This window comes from Malus sylvestris, chromosome 9 (genome assembly GCF_916048215.2).
Source record: "Malus sylvestris chromosome 9, drMalSylv7.2, whole genome shotgun sequence".
In the NCBI taxonomy this organism is placed as follows: Eukaryota; Viridiplantae; Streptophyta; class Magnoliopsida; order Rosales; family Rosaceae; genus Malus; species Malus sylvestris.
Genome location: NC_062268.1, coordinates 20,008,844 through 20,026,992, shown reverse-complemented (window position 1 = coordinate 20,026,992; position 18,149 = coordinate 20,008,844). Strand labels below are relative to the sequence as shown.

Genomic DNA, 18,149 nt, shown 5'->3' with positions numbered 1-18,149 from the left:
CCAACATTGTACTCGTTTTAAAAGCTATAACAAAAGCAGTACGATGTTGTGTGGATTACAGAAATATTAATAGCGCTACACCAAAAGATGAATATCCCATGCCCATGGCCGATTTATCCATAGATGCAGTAGCAAAACATAAAGTCCTATCTTTTATGGATGGGAATGCCGGGTATAATCAGATAAAGATGGCTCCAGAAGATATACACAAAACAGCTTTTAGGTGTCCCGGTCATGTGGGGGCATATGAATATCTGGTTATGCCATTCGGGCTCAAGAACGCTGGTGCAACTTACCAAAGGGCGATGAATGCCATCTTTCACGATCTGATTGGCCAGAGCATGGAGGTATACATCGATGACATAGTGGTGAAGTCCAAGACAGAAGAACAGCATCTGGAAGATCTCAGACAAACATTTGCAAGGATGAGGATCCACAAATTGAAGATGAATCCAAAGAAGTGTGCGTTTGGAGTAAGAGTGGGCAACTTCTTGGGATTCCTGGTGCATCAAAGAGGTGTAAAAGTGGACAAGAACAAATCTCGGGCAATAATGGAGTCACCTTCACCCACCAACAAGGTGTAACTCCAGAGGCTACTGGGCAAAATTAACTTCTTGAGGAGATTCATTGCTAATTTAGCAGGCAAGATCCAGCCGCTGACTCCTTTACTAAGATTGAAGGATAAAGAGAACTTCAAATGGGGACCACCGCACCAACAGGCCTTTGACAGCATCAAGGCCTATTTGACTTCTCCACCAGTATTGGTGCCACCTTAAAGGGGAAAACCCTTGAAGCTGTATATTTCTGCCTCAGAAAAGTCAATCGAGAGTTTGCTAGCCCAAAATAATGAAGGCGGGAAGGAGCAGGCAGTGTACTACCTCAGTAGAATTCTGACCGAGGTAGAGACAAGATATTCCCCGGTAGAGAGATTATGCTTGGCTTTATATTTCACTGCCAGTAAATTAAGGCATTACATGTTACCTTGTCACGTGCACATCATCGCCAAGACAGATGTGATAAAGTACATGTTGTCAAAGCCAATGCTCACAGGAAGGATTGGGAAATGGATTCTAGCATTATCAGAATTCAGTTTTCAGTACGTACCCCAAAGGGCAGTCAAAGGCCAAGCAATTGCTGACTTCCTGGCCGAGCACCAAGAATCTCAAAGTGAGGTAATCAATATCCCAGGAAGCCTGGAGGTTACTAGCATTTGGATCTCGCCAAGAAAAGATATTTCGGGCAAAGAAGACTGGGTCCAACAAGAGATAAGAAGAGTAGCTGGTCTCTGGATCACTCCTTGGAAGTTGTATTTCGATGGATCTCACACTCAGAAGGCTTCAGGAGCGGGGATTGTAATTGTAAACCCTCAGGGAGTTTATCATTATTATTCATTTCTCCTAGACTACCAGGGAAATACTAATAATCGGGCAGAGTATAAGGCCTTAATAATTGGTCTGGAAATCTTGATGGATCTGGGGGCAGTAGAGGTAGAGGTCTTTGGGGATTCAAAGTTGGTAATAAACCTGTTAAATAGGGAGTTCAAGTGCAGACATATTACCATGGCGGGGTATTACTTGGCAGCTACGTAATTATTGAGTTTCTGGGATTCTGAGATATCGGTCAATCATGTTCCCAGGGGATCCAACTTAGCGGCCAACGAGATGGCACAACTAGCCTCAGGAGTGCCAATACAGGAGAGAAGATATGGGGTAGATGTCGAGGTCCAAAGGAGAAACCTTCCTTCCATCTTAGAAAGGGATTCAGTCTAGATGTAATGGTGCTAGAAGCCGAGATAGAAGATTGGAAGTCACCTATCATTCATCATTTGAAGGATCCCTCTTCGCCTACAAGCAAGAAGGATAGACAGCAAGCAACTAAGTATGTCTTATGGGCGAAGAACTTGCTAAGAAAAACTCCAGATGGGTTACTGTTGAAATGCTTGGGCCAAGAAGAATCCATGAGGGTAATGGCCTAAGTACATGAAGGAGTATGTGGAGCACATCAGGCTGGAACGAAGATGAGATGGTTGCTTAGGAGGTATGGTTATTTCTGGCCCGACATGGAAAAAGATTGTAAGTCTTATGCCCGAGGTTGTGAAGAATGTCAAAGACACAGACCTCTCCAGCATGTGCCCTCGGTACCTTTAAATCCAGTGGTCAAGCCTTGGCCCTTCAGAGGATGGGCGATGGACTTCATCGGGCAAATCTATCCAGCTTCTAGTAAAGGGCATACCTTCATAATTGTAGCAACGGATTATTTCACCAAGTGGGTGGAAGCATCAGCAGTAAAATCCATAACTTCAGCCACAGTCAAGAATTTTATTGAGACCAAGATTCTGCACAGATATGGGGTGCCCGAAACTATAGTGACGGATCGTGGACCATCTTTTATTTCAAAAGAAGTTGAGGAGTTCGCAAGTAAGTACAAAATAAAGATGATCCAGTCCAGTCCGTATTACCCTCAATCAAATGGCCAGGCAGAAGCCAGCAACAAGATCCTGGTCAACATTATCAAGAGAATGGTGATTGATAGTCCAGAAAAGTGGCATGAAAATCTGGGGAACACTTTGTGGGCATACAGAACTTCTAAGAGGGCAGGAACAGGGACAACTCCTTATGCTTTAACTTTCGGGCAAGATGCAGTGCTCCCCGTGGAAATCAATGTAAGTTCTTTAAGAATTCAAAATCAATTTGGGTTGCATAGTGAAGAGTACATCGAAGCAATGTGTCAAGGAATTGAAGACTTGGATGTAGCCCGAATTGAAGCTTTGAACCAAATTCAAGAAGGAAAGCGAGCCGTTGCCCGAGCTTATAACAAAAAGGTGAAGATAAAGTCTTTCAAGGAAGGGGATTTAGTATGGAAGACAGTCCTCCCTCTAGGAGCTCAGCTCAGGGGCTTTGGAAAATGGAGCCCGACATGGGAAGGTCCTTTCATTATTAGTCGCGTTTTGGATAGAAGGGGATACTATTTGACGGACCTTGAAGGAAACAGGCATAAACATCCCATTAATGTTAAATTCTTAAAGAAATATTGTCCTACGTTGTGGGATGTCAGAGATTGTTATATTGAAGAGGATGCAAGGTAAAGCAAGTTTCGGGATATCAACGTGCAGTGTGTATTTATCAATCATTCAAGAAGATGGAAAGACAAGAGTTGCTGAGATAATGTATATTTCATTTCGACAAATTGATGAAATTTACAAAAGATTCAAAGCCGACGTATTACAATCAATTTTCCTTCTGGATGCAATGGTATCTTCAGCTGATTTTCCAATGTCCTCATGGATGGAACCCGATCAGGTGATCGGGTTGTGCGGCCAACATGAGCCTGGTAGAGGATCCTCAGACAGGACCATCACCATAAGTGATGGTGAAGCCCGACTTATCACCGCAACAAGCAGGAAGACAAGCATTTGAGAGGAAACCGCCTGACCAGGGGTGTTGGAGATAGCGGGGTGTTCAACCAAGGGTGTTGGAGATAGCAGTCCTTTGATGAAAGCTCTTTTTCTCACGAAAATGGAGTTTTAGGAAACCCCACTCAAAGCCGGAGGAACCCATTTCTCAGTTTCTGAACGCTCGAGGAAGATGGAAGAGAAGACTGAAGAAGATTTGATGGCTTGACAGAAGAAATTCCGAACCAGAATTTATAGAGCCCCCAGAGGATAGTTCAAAGGTCGCAAGGAGAGCAAGGGGCACAGGGTTGCCTTCATCCTGTCTAGAAAACACGAAGTTCCAAAAGATTGATATACACGCATGCGGATATTCAATCAATGATGGCGCCTGGGATTCCAACCTTAACATTAATTGAAGGGGGCACTGTTTGGATCAAAACTTGAACTTTGGGCTCAAGAAAGGAGCTGGCCCGAAAAGAGGCCCGAAGAGAAAATCGGCTGAAGCCCAGTCAAAGCCCAGAAAGCAGAAAAGGCCTTTTCTGACTTGGTGCAGCTCATGAAGACCACTTGCTTACCTACCCAAAGGCCAAGTGGTATAGACTGACCAGCTACACAGCCCATAAAGTACTTTATGATGGCAGTACATGTAAAGTAGCTGATGAGTCATCACCCTTCAGACCGCATTCGGGCAAGGTTGCTGCTACAGGAGACCAAGCCGAGTTGTCTATATAAGAAGAAAGAGAAACCAGGAATAAGGACACTCAATCAAACAAACAAATGCAAGCACAAACTCTGCTCAAAGCCAGATTTGCCTTCAAAACGAAGCTGTAGTCAGCCCAAGCATTCATCCCTCTCGGGGACAAGCCTTCATCCCTCGCGGGATAAACCTTCACTCAAACCCTTGTAATAGCTCTGCTACCTTGTTCAACCTTGCTGTAGTATCGATTCATCTTTTGTAAATCTCTCCCTCTCCCTGAAGCTTTCATACCCTTAATAAACCACAAAGATAGGAACCTGCAAGACGACCAGACTTGCCCGAAAAGGTTAAACCTTGCCCGACCTTCTTTGTTTTTGTCTTTTCATTCATTAGCCTAGCAATATGTTGTATACTTCCAGTTATATTCAAGTTATTTCTAGCAAGATGACTATTAAAAGGCTTTCTCAGTACTTGGATCCGATTTGAATATATCTTCAGTGTTCAAACCAGATCCAAGTCCTAAGCCCTCGGGCATGTAAATCTGATTAGTTAAAAGTCTTTGGCCTCAAGGCATAAAAAAAGAACCTGATGTGGACTTAACCCATCCACGACAATCCTTGATAAACGAGAAGTCCGAAGTTACTTGGGGCGCAAGTAATCGACCTACCTCTTAGTCTTACTTCTATTACATTATGATTATCATAGAACGCTTAAGCATGGGAAGGATTCTGATAGGAAGCCTCAAGGCCTACACCTAAGGCCCCACAAAGGCACCTATTTGGATTCATTCCGTTCTGCGGTCTAGAACGTTTGAGTATAAGAACGAACTCTAATAGGAAGCCTCAAGGCCTACACCTAAGGCCCTACAAAGGCACCTATTTGGGTTCATTCTACCTCTCGAACTCGGGTAATCAGAAGTATAATAGTTATAAGACTCATGCATTCACAAGAACAAATATGATGTGTTCGAGCACTGGTTTAGTTATTGATAGGAAGCCTCAAGGCCTACACCTAAGGCCCCACAAAGGCACCTGTTATAACTAACACGGTTTCTCGGGTATATACATATACAACCAAAACTCGACATCCATTTCACATCTGCCATACTAAAGATGGCAGTGGCACGCCTGAGCACTTAAAAGTTAACCTTGATTGTGAGCCTCAAGGCCTACACCTAAGGCCCCACAAAGGCACCTCTCAAAGTTAACTTTGTCCTTCTCTTTCAGCCTTGCCCGACGAGCCTTGCCCGAAGAGTCTTGCCCGACGAGACTTGCTCGACGAGACTTGCCCGACAAAGCCCGACAGTGAAGCAGAAGCCCGACAGCAGCCCTCAACCAGCGCCAACCTCCTGGGGAGCTGTGTGCTCGTCGGCCAGGAAACATCCCCGACGGAAATTCCTGACGCGAACACTTATATTCTAGCATCGAACTTGTCATCTATATAAACACTCGAAAAATGCATACAACGAATGAGGGTAAAGTTGGAAATTTCTGAAGCCAAAGCCCAAGATAGACAAAACTGAACACAGATGGGCTGTTAAAGACACGCCGGCCCAGGCTGACCACTCCACCAGCTACCCTAAAACCCTAGTTATCTTTCACGTGCGCAGGTTCCTCGTTCCGCCGCTCACTTCTTTGGCTTGAAGACCTCCACTTCACCAGCGAGGGTTTCTCTCTCCGCACAGCCATGGTACCTCCATCTCTTTCCTCTCTCATAGTCTCTGTGTAGTCCGTTATGGTAGATCTCGCTTCATGTGTAACACCGAACTGATTGCGTTTGTTTTTCTGTGTGCATAATACGAAAACAGGGGAAGGGAACTGGGAGTTTCGGTAAGAGGAGGAACAAGACCCACACCCTCTGCGTCCGGTGTGGCCGCCGCAGCTTCCATCTACAGAAGAGTAGGTGCTCTGCTTGTGCTTTCCCTGCTGCCCGCAAGAGGAAGTGTACGTATTCTCACCTCTCTCGCTCTCTCTCGATATATATACATGTACATATATATATATATATATCGATATCTGTTGGTCTTGCTATGAATCTGGATCGATGATTTGGAGTTGTAGTTCACATTTTTGTTAAAGATTTATGATTACCCAGAAAATGAATTTTGGATTTTGATGGTCATTTCAGCAGAAGGGTGTTGTTTAGGATTATTTGTTTTGCGGTTTAATTTGTGTGGTTTTTGTATGTTTAAAAATAGACAATTGGAGTGAAAAGGCGATCCGAAGGAAGACCACTGGAACTGGAAGGATGAGGTATCTGCGCAATGTGCCTCGCAGATTCAAGAGCGGCTTCAGAGAAGGTATTAATCAGATCATTTTTTGTGGGATTTTTATGGTCTAGCTCTGTTTGTTTGTTCTTCATTTGTTTTCCTTGGTTTGAGTTTCGTGCTTGAATTCGTTTTCGTATTGGGAATTTTGTTTTGAACAGGTACCGAAGCTGCACCACGTAAGAAGGGAGCAGCCGCAAATGCTTAAGTCTTCTCAGCGGTCATTTTGATTGCAACTTGGGGTACTCTTTAGAAAGCTATTATGATTCTGGACAAGTTCTATATGAACGCTGTTATTGTTTTTGATGGATGTCGCTTTAGTTGTGATCTTCTCCTTAAATATTAGTTGCTTTTTGTGGTGGACGAGAATGGATGAGACTAATGTCACTTGCGTTTCATAATCATGTAATGTTTTGATGATGTGCAATGTCTTTGAATTTGTTGTGTTTTGGGGTTTTTAGGTATATGCATGATCAGCGATGTTGCGCTGAGAGAGTTAGGATTTGAGTTCATTTTGTATGGTGGGATAATCTAACTGCATTTTCCATTTTGGGTTGGGTTGTGTCTGAAATGCTGGTCATTTGTTCCAGTCCCTCTGGTGAGCCTGAATGCGATCGAGATTGGGGCATGGCATTGACGTGATATTAGTCTGTTCTAATCGCCGATAGGGATTGAATATGATTCAGATGGTAGGTTTTGCACCCATTTTTTTTTCATATGTAGGCAATCTAGTGTTCCTATTAGGTTTCCGGCGAAGGGTTTTAGTACTCCACCGGCTTCGTGAACTATTTTCTCCCCTGTCTGCTTTTATGTTGCTGATGCTCGTGGTTAATATGGAATCAACATGTTATTGCTTTTGCTACGTAGATCAACATCCTAAACCGAGATTATTTGGGGAATGCAAAGTGTAATTTGTCATTTATGTTTGCATGAGGATTAGTCAAATGTTTTCGAGTTTTGTCGATGATCCAGCTTTTGTTGATTAAATCCACTCGGAATTTCACCTCCCAGCCCCTGCAATAACCCATTGCTGTAGTTAAAAAGAGGCTTATTTTTAGTTACACTGAAATTTCATTTTTATCTCACTTTATCTCATGTAACTAGAAAACTCATCATTTTACTTTTTGAAATTCAAAATTCGATCTACTTTGACTTGTGAACTCTTATTTCTCCCAAAAACTTATAGGTCGCCTTCTGAAACGTATGCGAGATCAACACTCAATAAAATTATGTCACATGTGCAATAAATTTGATTATAAATCTTCATTTTGTGTTAACATTTAACAATTAGAGAATATTAAGTTCAAGAAAAAATTGAAGAGATGAAAAAAAAAAATAAAAAAAATAAAAAACTGACTAGTCTGGCGCACTCAAACGAAACTCACATAAAAAATTAATAGACCTAAGACAATGTGGAGCAAATTTTGAGTTTTGTAAAGACGAGTTTCAAGTTTTAGGAGGCAAAATAAGATCAAAATCAAGAGTCAAGGGGCAAACTGAAGCAAACTATGAGTTTTAGAGAGTAAAGTGGTGCATTTTGAGTTACAAAAAAGCAAAAGCAAAATGGGATTAAAATCAAGTTGCGGAGGGCGTAGCTAAGAATAAGCTTAAAGCTAATAACCCTTCCGTAAAATGTTGGTTGAAAATTTTGACAAATGAACTCATCGTTTGAATTTTTAAAAACTAATGCATTCTTCTTATATCCCAACATTGAGTAAACCATACCATATCAGTAAAATGGCAAAATACAAGAATCGAAGTAGATTTTCAGCACCGCTACCAGGGTGCTTAAGTGGTGTTTAATACTCGATTTCAATGTACAAAAACTCCATTTGGCTGGTCGATAATCGGATTGTTTTTCAAAAGAAAGAGTTGAGGTGTATTGTAAATTTGCACTAATCTCAAGATTTACATTGAGTTTCCTCAAGTTTCTGACTAAAAAGTTACTGTACAAAATTCAGGCAAGAAAATGACTTGATTCCCTTGCCGCCAATACAATGAATGAATATCGGTTGCAAAAAACCCGAAGCAGGCAACAGAATCACGTTGCCAGTACGTTCCTCAGGAGGAAAAGTCTATCTCTAAACTTACCTTCAAATAGGACGACCCACTATTGCGCTTTAAACTCGCCAAATCGATGTTTTTCTTCATGCAACTGCTTTAATACGTACTCCATCTCCGGAAATGCCGTCAGAAGCAGCAGCTCAAGAAGGTCAAAAGCCAGTTGCTTCAAACAAACAGATGACTGTGCAAGGAAAACAGAAATGTTAGAACTGTCTAAAAGAATCCAGACACGACAAAACCAGGTGGAAAGAAGAAAGATGCGAGCATTGTTAACTTTCTCAAAACAATAATTACCTGAAGAAAGTAATAGAGATCCTTAGCACATTTTTCATACTCCTTACTACCAACGAGACCAACAATAGCAGAGGGTGCATTATCTACATTTAAAACCAGAAAATTAGAGCATGCCATCGACATTTCCAATATTATACACTAGATGTAATATAGTGAGAGCAAGTGCAGAAAATAATTAGGAGATTTTCTGGACGAAAAATAATACCAATCATTAGTTCATAGACAAACTTTGCGCGTCGATCTGCCTCCTGTTGCTGGTGCTCGTCAAGTCTAGGTGATGAAATTTCTGTAGGTTTCTGACCCTGAGGTGAATTTTGCGATAAGTTGGTAGGCTGTGGCGGTTTTCTATTTGGATGCTTGGTTATAAATATTCCATCAGGCCACAATATCTGTTAAAATCATGTTAACAGTAAATTAACACCAGCATTGAAGTCCTCCATTTTAAAAATTATTGTCAAAAGAAAAACTAACTGAAGCTGCAAAGATTTTGAATAACTTAGGACAAAGATTATGCAAAAGGAGAGAGGGAGAGATCTCGCATTGAACTCAGACATTGCACCTATGGTTTCTTGGAACCAGTCCGGGACGAGAAATTATGGCCTAGCACCAAAGGTGTCGTGGACTCAGAAGAACTTTTAATGTCATCTATTGTTCACTTTACTATAGAGTACCCTTGTTAGGGCTCATACATAAACGAAACATCGAAAGGGCTAAACTAATAAAGATTCTAAAAGCAAAAACTTGAAGACATATATCAGGTGACGTAAAAAGATCCCAAGACAATGAACATAAGGCTCCGAGACTTCAAATACATGATTAAATTTTAATAACTATAGGTCTCCGTTCATAAAAAAAGAAAAAATTGTACACGAAAACTATACTCTCAATTATGTGCTGCTTGATACGTGGATGGGGATACTTATAATTCTTTGGACTTGGCTCCCGCATCAGTCAGCTTGTTTCATTTTTTTCCCTTGCTACTCTTGATAGTAGGGAATATTTAGGGCCTGTTTGCTATTCAATTGGAACCCAATTTTTTGGGGACAAGGATTGTCTGCCCTCCTTGTTCCTGTGCCCTCCCGTGCCCTCCTGTTATGTGTGGTCACGGTTAAGCCACTTCAAAATTGTTATTTAGAGCCTATTTGCTATTCAATTGGAACCCAATTTTATATTGTTATTTTTATAGAGATAATAAGACAAAAATGAATAGTAATACAAAATGTTGACACGGCTTAATTGTGACCACACATACAGGAGGTCATGGGAGGACACGGGAACAAAGAGGGCAGACAATCCTTGTCCATTTTTTTGAACTCAAAAACAGTTTTTCAGTTTCAAGCCAAGAATCCTTGTTTGGCAGGGCCTTATTCGGAATTGAACTCAAAACCAACTTGAAAAATAGCCTATATATTAAAAAAACTAAAAGTCAGGTTTTAGAGTTTTCAAACTCAACCCACTCTCTGCATCCTATCTTTCTCTCTCTATCTTATCTACCTCCTCTCTCTCTCTCCACTCTCTTCCTCTTCTCTCATCTTTCTCTCTCCTCTCTCTTCTCAGTTCTCTTCTCTCTTCCTCCTCTTTTGCTCTCCTCTCTCTGCTTTCATGCCAGATCCTCTCTTTCCATCCACTGTCTTCTCTTTCTATCCTCCACCAAGGAGCCTTTTTTTTTTTTTTTTTTTTTTTTAATTGTGAATACTTAAAAAAAAAATTGAATTTTATACCAAACAAGTTTTTGTGTATTGTTAAAAATTGTTCTTAAGATTTTTTTTTTCTTTTAAATGATTTTTTTTTAGTAGAATATCAAACAGGCCCTTATATCATCACTAGTAATAAACCTTATAGCAAACAAAATAAAGATGCATTAACCTTTAACCTATAGAGAAAGTATAATGCTAGATTTACACTCTAAAATGCTATTATAGTAGATCAATCCAAATCCTAAAGATACATGAAGAAATATTGCGCATGCTAATATTCTGTTTTTGGGCTTTTATTTTTTCAGTTAAAGATGGACAAAATTATAATAATAAAAAAAAGATGATAATGTAAGGGAGGGATGAGAAAAATGGATATGGAACATTCCACAATAATAAACTAAAACTATTTGAAGTACTCCTTGGTTTTAGTTTCATGTATTTTCCCTCATTTCTTCTTCACAACTCTCATAAGGTCATACCTCATCCCCCTCTTTTCTCCCAGATATTTTACCCTTATCTGTTTAACTTAAAAATAACTAAAAACTGAAAACACTAAGTTATCATATGGATTATTGTTGAATCATAGATAGAACTAAAATCTCTATGGGTCCCTTTAGGAACATTTTTAAATTTAAAAAAAAAAAAAAAGAAGGAAAAGGAAAAAGAAAGATGAGGTGTGTGAGGGAGAAAGGTGCAAATACATATAAGTGTGTTGTTGTAAAATAAAACTCAAATGGTTTTGAATAATTTTCGACTTTTAGTTTTATGTACCATGCTTTTTTTTTATTTTTTAATTCATCTCTCTCACCTCTCCTCTTTATTTGTTCCTTCTTCAATATATTTCCCCTCTCTTTCTTTAACTGAATATAAGAAGAAAAAATGTTGTTGAAAGAACCCTAAGGTTTGATGTGAGCCTACATAATCAGTAAGCATTGTATATTCAACAAATCTCATCTCATTGCTAAAGAAAATGAAAAATTCTGTAATGTTGGCTACGCACAAACGCCGTCACCAACTGCTGAACTACTTAGGTCCTAAGCAACTTTTTTACGGTCACCATGATAATAACTGAAAACTGAATAAAGTCGCAAATGCAAAAGTATTGTAAACCTTCTAAAGAACCAAATCTCAATCTACCAAATATTTAATGTAAGCCTACATAATCACTCTGCATGGTATATTCAACAAATCTCATATTACTCCTAAAGCAAATGACAAATTCTGTAATGTTGGCCACACAACAAATGCTGTCACCAACTGCTTTGCATTTGAACTACGTTGGTCCTAAGCAATTTTTTTAACCATCACCATGATAATAACTGCAAACTGAATAAAGTCACAAAATCTAAAATATTGTAAACCTTCCAAAACACCAAATCTCAATCTATCAGAGTTTTTATAAAGTACACGATGAAGAAATTGAGTAAATTTAATAGATCTCTGATGTGAGCTTTCGAAAACTCATTGGAAGCAAATGACGTCAAAAAGTACCTGCTCAACACGCTTGATCCCTGAAGCAACCACCAATCCCTTGCGCAGAAGTTGAATTTTCTCTATTAACCAGTCATCGAAGGCATCACCCATCCCTAGCTGTAGTATTTGTTTGGCCACCCAAAAAGCTTTTCGCCTATCATTTCAGAAGATATAAATGATATTACCACTTGTGCTTGTTCAACTTAATACCACAATAAGACAAGAGGGCATGATTCTGCAATCATATTTACAAAATACCTGATCCATCCACCATCTTGGAGCTGAAAAATGACATCTACCAAATCTAATATGGGAACACTTAAATTTGGAGGTACCCACTGCATAAAAAAAGACACATCATTCAGTAGAATTATTCTAAAAGTACAGCTACATAAGGGTTTCAAATTGTAAACTCACTAGATGTCAGGAAAGGAAAACATGATAAAAAAAATTGCGCTTAGAGTTTTACCTCTGTAGGAAGTGTAGGGACTGTATCAGTATCAAGAAACGATTCAGATTCTTGTTCCTCTCTTCCTTTTATGGTCTTACCCAAGTTTGTGACAGAAGATAAATCTTTTTTTGCTCTAGCATCTGAATCAGTGCCAGAATTAATGAGTGACTTTCCAATTTCTTTACCAGGACTTTTTACCTGGGAATCAGAAACTTTTGTGTTCACTCTTAACCCATCATTATTCTTCAGTTGTAAAGCAGAACCCTTAACTCCATTGCCCGTATGTTCCCTCGTCAAGAACGGATCAGTCACCAGCCCATCCATATTTGAAACCTTTTTGCTCTTTTCAGATGGTTTATCATCTAGGTCAACTAGATAATTCCCAAATGAACAAGGAATACCAGAGTGAGAAAGAAAAAGGAAACAAGAACAAACGAATTCAAACTTATGCATATAACTGATTTACCTGACAGTGTTTCGATTATAGAAAAGGAATTTGTAAATAGATAAGTCTGCATTTGTAAGATAAAAAAGGATAAGTATTTCTCGTAAATTTTCAAAGATCATAACTGCCTCCCCTGTTATCAAAATCAGTAAAAAGATTACTGAACCTGGGAGTCAACACTTAGAAAGTCCCAAACTTCAATGGATCCTGAAACTCTTGGAAGCTGCATAAGTTTCTGAGAACACAAGATGAGAGTTTATGAGCAAATAAAAGCTTAAGGCATGAATATTTTTATCCAGAGAAAAAAGGAACAAGGTTGCTAAATAGAGTGGAATTATTCCACATAATCCGGATTGAACATTTTGATTCAAACCACAATCAGTCCTAAATTTCCAATTTGCCATCACAAAATGAAACTCAAAACTTGTAATTCCAAACACCCTCGGTCTGAGAACTTCAAAACATTCTTCATGTGTTGTTTACTCCATATGTCCTCATTTCACGCGCATGTTTTAACAACTTTAACACACCCAATCATCCCTGATCCTTATATTCAAGAAGTACGGGGACTTTTCCTATCTCATCTAAGTCTCAATGTCTCAACTTTGTTCCTGCCCGTGTTTGAGTGTTTATTCTTCTAATGGTTTGCTTTTTTTTTTTCAGTAATTAGGATGAAATAATGTTTTGGTTACATTACCAGTTCTTTCTCTCACTTTTTATTGTGTGAATTAAGTCACTTTCTCTAGTTGACAATTATGAGTTGTATTTTTGTCATAATTGAGTCGCTTCTCTCATTTTTGTTATAATTTTCTAGAGTACGGTTGAGAGTTGTTTAATGTCTTTGTCAGAGTGGTTCCAACTTATAACAATACCAAGAATTTTCCATTGATTCTTCATAAATTCCAACACTTCCAAAAAATATTAGGATCCTAAAGAATTTTCCAAAATTCTGGAAATGGAAGCTTAACTTTAAAATTGGAATTTAAATGTCTTTTGAAATTCCAAAACCTCTGGGAACTATCTTTTTCCCCAAAATCTTCTACTTTGATCCCACCTCCGGAACCCAATACAAATCAATGTTCCAGTCAATAAACACTCATGTACATGTGCATGTTCTCAATCCACTCAAAGTAAAGCTGAATGAGTTTTAATCAGCTAAAGGTGACCTAGAAGTTCGTGGCCAAGCACCGAAAGAACATTAGCATCACAATAGGAATATAGAGGGGGCGCACAGAATCTTAATTACAGTAAGGTTGAATATTCAAATTTTAATTTTACATTTAGATCATAAAGTTGACAAACATGTTCAAAATCAAATAGTTTATGAAAAACAAAAATGACCAAGAGCAGGATTGAGTTGTTAACCTTTACATATTTGTCAAGTGATTTACATCGTTCCTGAATGACAGCTAAATCCAAACCAGTTGACAGAAAATGCTTTGGTGGCAAGTGTAGGTTGTACTCAGGAAACTCTTTTAGACGCCGATGTAGCTCCTCAAAATGACTAAACCTGTAGGGAGAAGCACAATAATTATGAGTTACCAAAGCAAAGGTACAAGGGAGAAGTATGCCTCATTTTCTTATATTGTTAGAAAAATTACATTTACAATTGAAGGATGAAAGAGAAAAATTAGAGAACAATCTTAGCACCTTCTTTTGATTGACCAACTATTATTATTTACATCCGTAACAGATATGGAGTAAACGGCAAATGTTTTTGAGCCACTCTTCACAATATTTGCACCCAATACCTGCAATAAAAAATGAGTTTACATTTTTCTTTATCTATCAATATACCAGAAAACAACATTGAGCGTGCCAGCCAAAGCCAACCTATTAAGATTTAAGGTAAGTACCTCACATTTCAACTTGAAAAAAGAATCCACTGCTAGAGAATTTTTCAGGGAATTAAAATTCAGGCTGTGACTATCTGCAAAAGATAAAGTTGCAGATGAAGAAGTGGCTGCCTCACTGTTAATTCTACCCAAACTTTCAACGTCAGAATCATCGCTAGAGTCCTCAATATTTGCATCTTGATTTGGAGATTTAAGTATGTCCTGTCCATCTCCAGACAAGAAGCGTTTTCTCTCTACCTCTTGCCAAACAGGCACTTTCTTGTTGCTTGGTCTAGATCTTTTCTGGAAAGACTGGGTTTTAGACAATCTGTTAAAGTGAAGATTCCCTTTACCAGTCCGTTTCCTAACATGGCGTTCAGAATTTTCAAGTGGGTGATGAATGTGAGAAATTGCCATATTTCTATTACTTCTACCATCCCAAACTTTAGTTCCAGGAGAATCAAGACCTGTAACACTGTCTGTTTCTTCATCTTCCGAAGTATAAGCAGTACTGCTTCCTGATTCAAACTCGTCCAACCGCATGTGGTTGTGTTCATCATCATCCTGATATGAAGAACCTCGAGAGTAACTTGGTATGTTTTGAGCTCCAGGGTGGAAATTGTTTTGAGAAATGCCTCTATCAGAAATATTGAACTTAGAAACATTTTCCTTATCTTTGGGCCTAGATTTTTCCATAAAATGATCTACTGTAACTGACTTCCCACCAGAAGAATGCTCATTTATTTCACCTTCTTTCTTTCTAAAATTCCTCCCTTTAGCCCACATGTTTTCAAAATTTTCAGGAGTAAGGGCTTGAGTCTTTCTGCGTGACATCAGATCTAACATATCTCCCCATTCTCCTCCTGAGTGGTTCTGTTCTACACCCCTTTCATTGCTAGTGTGGGAGTCCATTCGCACTGAGCTCCATGAACGGGAAGATTGAGTATCAACCAAGAGCAATGGATCTTTTGATCCATTTACATTTGCAGCTGTCTCCACAGCAGTTCTGGACTGACCATTTTTTAATTGCACAAGTTCAACACCAGTAACAGAAGTATCTAAGAACCTAGAAAAGTGATCAGATGATAACTTTGAGGGCCCCTCTGGTTTGGACCGAGATGCCTCTTGTACCGCAATAACACCTTTAGGCTCGGTCATTTTAATGACCAACAATTCAATTCTTTCATTAATAAACCTGTCACCAAAAAATTGAAGAGAAATGATAACGACAGTAGTTCGTAAGTAAACATAACTCAAACTAAAACATTGAATACCTGGGACTAGCCAAGTTTAGGACAGGTCGCATTACTGCACAAGCAACTAGTTCTCTGACAATATAACGGAAGAGAGTGCATTGCAGATCTTCAGGCCTGAATGAGAATGAGATCAGGCCATCCATCAAATGCTGCAAGACCTGCAGATGAATGGTAAAGAAAACATGGTCACCACAATTGAGAAAGCACATTATGCACGACCATACCTCAGTCCTTCAGGTAAAATTACAGATTAACTAAGCTAAGTATCAGAAAGGAAGGAAAAAAAAACCTTGTGCTCAGATTCAGCAGAAAATAAAGCAGGGTGCAATTTGTTTTCAGCAGACAAGATAAGTCTTATTTCCATATCTCGTTTTTCAACTGTCAGGCATCCCGATTGTTGCTTTTGAATCTTTGCTTGAGCTATGCGGAAAAGCTCCAAGTGAGAGCATATGAGATTAATAAGATCCCTGCAGCATCATAAACAATAGATCTTCAGTAATCATTTAGTTAGTCTTTTATAGCACCCTGTTGTGCATGTTTATAAAAAGAACCTTGTGAGAAGATCAATTAGATTTATATTCCTCATGCGTGCTGAAATTTCCCCAAGAACACCATTCATGATGCACGCGAGTTCTTCTGGACCTTGTCTATCCGGTGTTAGACGAGAATACCAGAGATCGGTAACAAACTCAGAAACTAGATGCCAGGTGAAGTGATCAATAGCTTCCTCGACAACAGGAGAATTAACTTTCCTTCTCCACTCAGACTTTTGACTAGTTTTAGGCCATTTAATAGGTTTGTTTTGAGAAGTAGTATTTGCTGATGGTGGCTTGCTGTTGTATGATGCAGCTTTTCTTCGCATGTCATAATCTAGTGACAAATAACGAACGATGACAATCAACGAGGCGGCAGCAGGCAAGTTCACCCAGACAGAGGAGCTCGTCACTGAAATTAAAACAATAATAAGCCGCACCTCGAGTAGTCAAACTGGCTTCTAACACCAATAATCAAAATTTCAAAGCATGCCCTTAAACAGTCAAACAATACGCAGCTAAGCATGCAGTCTACAATTATAATGAACCAGAACACCAGATTTCCGGGATCGATAATGTAACCTCCACTCGTTTAACCGAAGAAACTGGATAAATCATTAAATGGGTAATACTATTTTTGATAAATCATTAAATGCACAAGGAAAAGGCGATCACTTTCTTATTCGAATTGAAAGTATTTTTTACTCAAAACATTTCCCACAAAATTAAAAGGAGAATAAGAAATTAGATTCCATATAATGCACATTGACACAGTAATTATCACATGGACAATGAATTCACAATGAAAATCAATCTAAAACTTGATTAGAAATGAAATTAAATCATAAACTTTAAAACCAAAAAGCCAAAAGAAAGGACAGCAGAAGAAGAAGAAAAAGAAGAGCTTACGGGACATAAGGTATGACAAGCCAACAACGCAAATGGCGAGAAACACAATCCGCTTCTTGGCTTCCTCAACGAGGTCCCGGACGGCCACATGCTGCCTCTGCGTGCTCATTTACAATCAAACCCAGGATACCCCAAATCCAATCCCGCGATTAACCAATCCTAGTCCGGCGGATCACAATGACGATCGGCTTCAACGCCCAGAACGAATCAAATCGATTGAACTGCATCACGAGGACGACCAAGGAGGGGGCTGAGGAATTGGTGTCTGTTGGGTTGCAATGAGAACGAGAGGATTGGAGTGAGACGGTGTTCGGGTTCAACGAGAGGACCGTTAGGAATCGATGTTCGCCTGCCGCTGCCGCTCGCTTTTGCTTGCGTGGGCTTCTTTTTTCGTTTACGTGTCACTTTCTGTTGCTTGGGACACGTTTTTCGATGGATGTATATCAGAGAGAGACCCTGTGAAGATGCGTGTCTGGATTTCTGGGTTTTGGAAATTCAACTGCCACGGCACGCCAATGCTGTCAATATCAATTTCCGATTTCCGATTTCTTGAGGGGGTGAAAACATAAATGGAAATGACTTTTCTTTGGCCCAATATTACAATAATTCACGTCCATTGTTGTTAGGTTTTATGTGTTCTTTACCTAAAAATGTGCAAGTGAGGACAAACTTAAAGGGCACAATTTTTTCGTTTTTGGACAAACGATAGCGTTATGATGAAGTTTGCATGCCTAAGCATGGTCCATTACTAATATCATTGATATTTTTCTAACTTAACCACTTATTATTAAGTGTTCAATTTTATTACAAAATGCATCCATATATTAGGGGTGGAAAC

At 39.2% G+C, this 18,149-nt stretch overlaps 2 protein-coding genes across 4 annotated transcripts; one reads left to right on the top strand and one right to left on the bottom strand.

Moving 5' to 3' along the window:
• The first annotated feature begins 5,580 nt into the window (after positions 1–5,580).
• On the top strand, positions 5,581–6,774 carry LOC126583217 (60S ribosomal protein L37-3-like). Its single transcript, XM_050247543.1, has 4 exons — positions 5,581–5,777; positions 5,896–6,031; positions 6,286–6,387; positions 6,516–6,774. Exons 1-4 carry the CDS (start codon positions 5,775–5,777, stop codon positions 6,560–6,562), a joined length of 288 nt encoding a protein of 95 aa, XP_050103500.1. The 5' UTR covers positions 5,581–5,774; the 3' UTR covers positions 6,563–6,774.
• A 1,432-nt stretch (positions 6,775–8,206) lies between these two features.
• On the bottom strand, positions 8,207–17,891 carry LOC126583209 (uncharacterized). 3 transcript variants are annotated; one of them, XM_050247532.1, is made up of 15 exons: positions 17,312–17,891; positions 16,421–16,814; positions 16,159–16,336; positions 15,888–16,027; positions 14,635–15,808; positions 14,429–14,529; positions 14,144–14,288; positions 12,945–13,013; positions 12,800–12,845; positions 12,352–12,704; positions 12,141–12,220; positions 11,901–12,036; positions 8,918–9,101; positions 8,713–8,795; positions 8,207–8,599 (listed from the first exon to the last, which is right to left on the bottom strand). In XM_050247532.1, exons 1-15 carry the CDS (start codon positions 17,418–17,420, stop codon positions 8,465–8,467), a joined length of 3,327 nt encoding a protein of 1,108 aa, XP_050103489.1. In that variant the 5' UTR covers positions 17,421–17,891; the 3' UTR covers positions 8,207–8,464. The 3 variants fall into 3 exon arrangements, with proteins under 3 accessions (XP_050103489.1, XP_050103491.1, XP_050103490.1); XM_050247534.1 differs by having other exon boundaries at positions 16,421–16,863; positions 17,312–17,890; XM_050247533.1 differs by having other exon boundaries at positions 16,421–16,860; positions 17,312–17,890.
• Between the last annotated feature and the right edge of the window lie 258 nt (positions 17,892–18,149).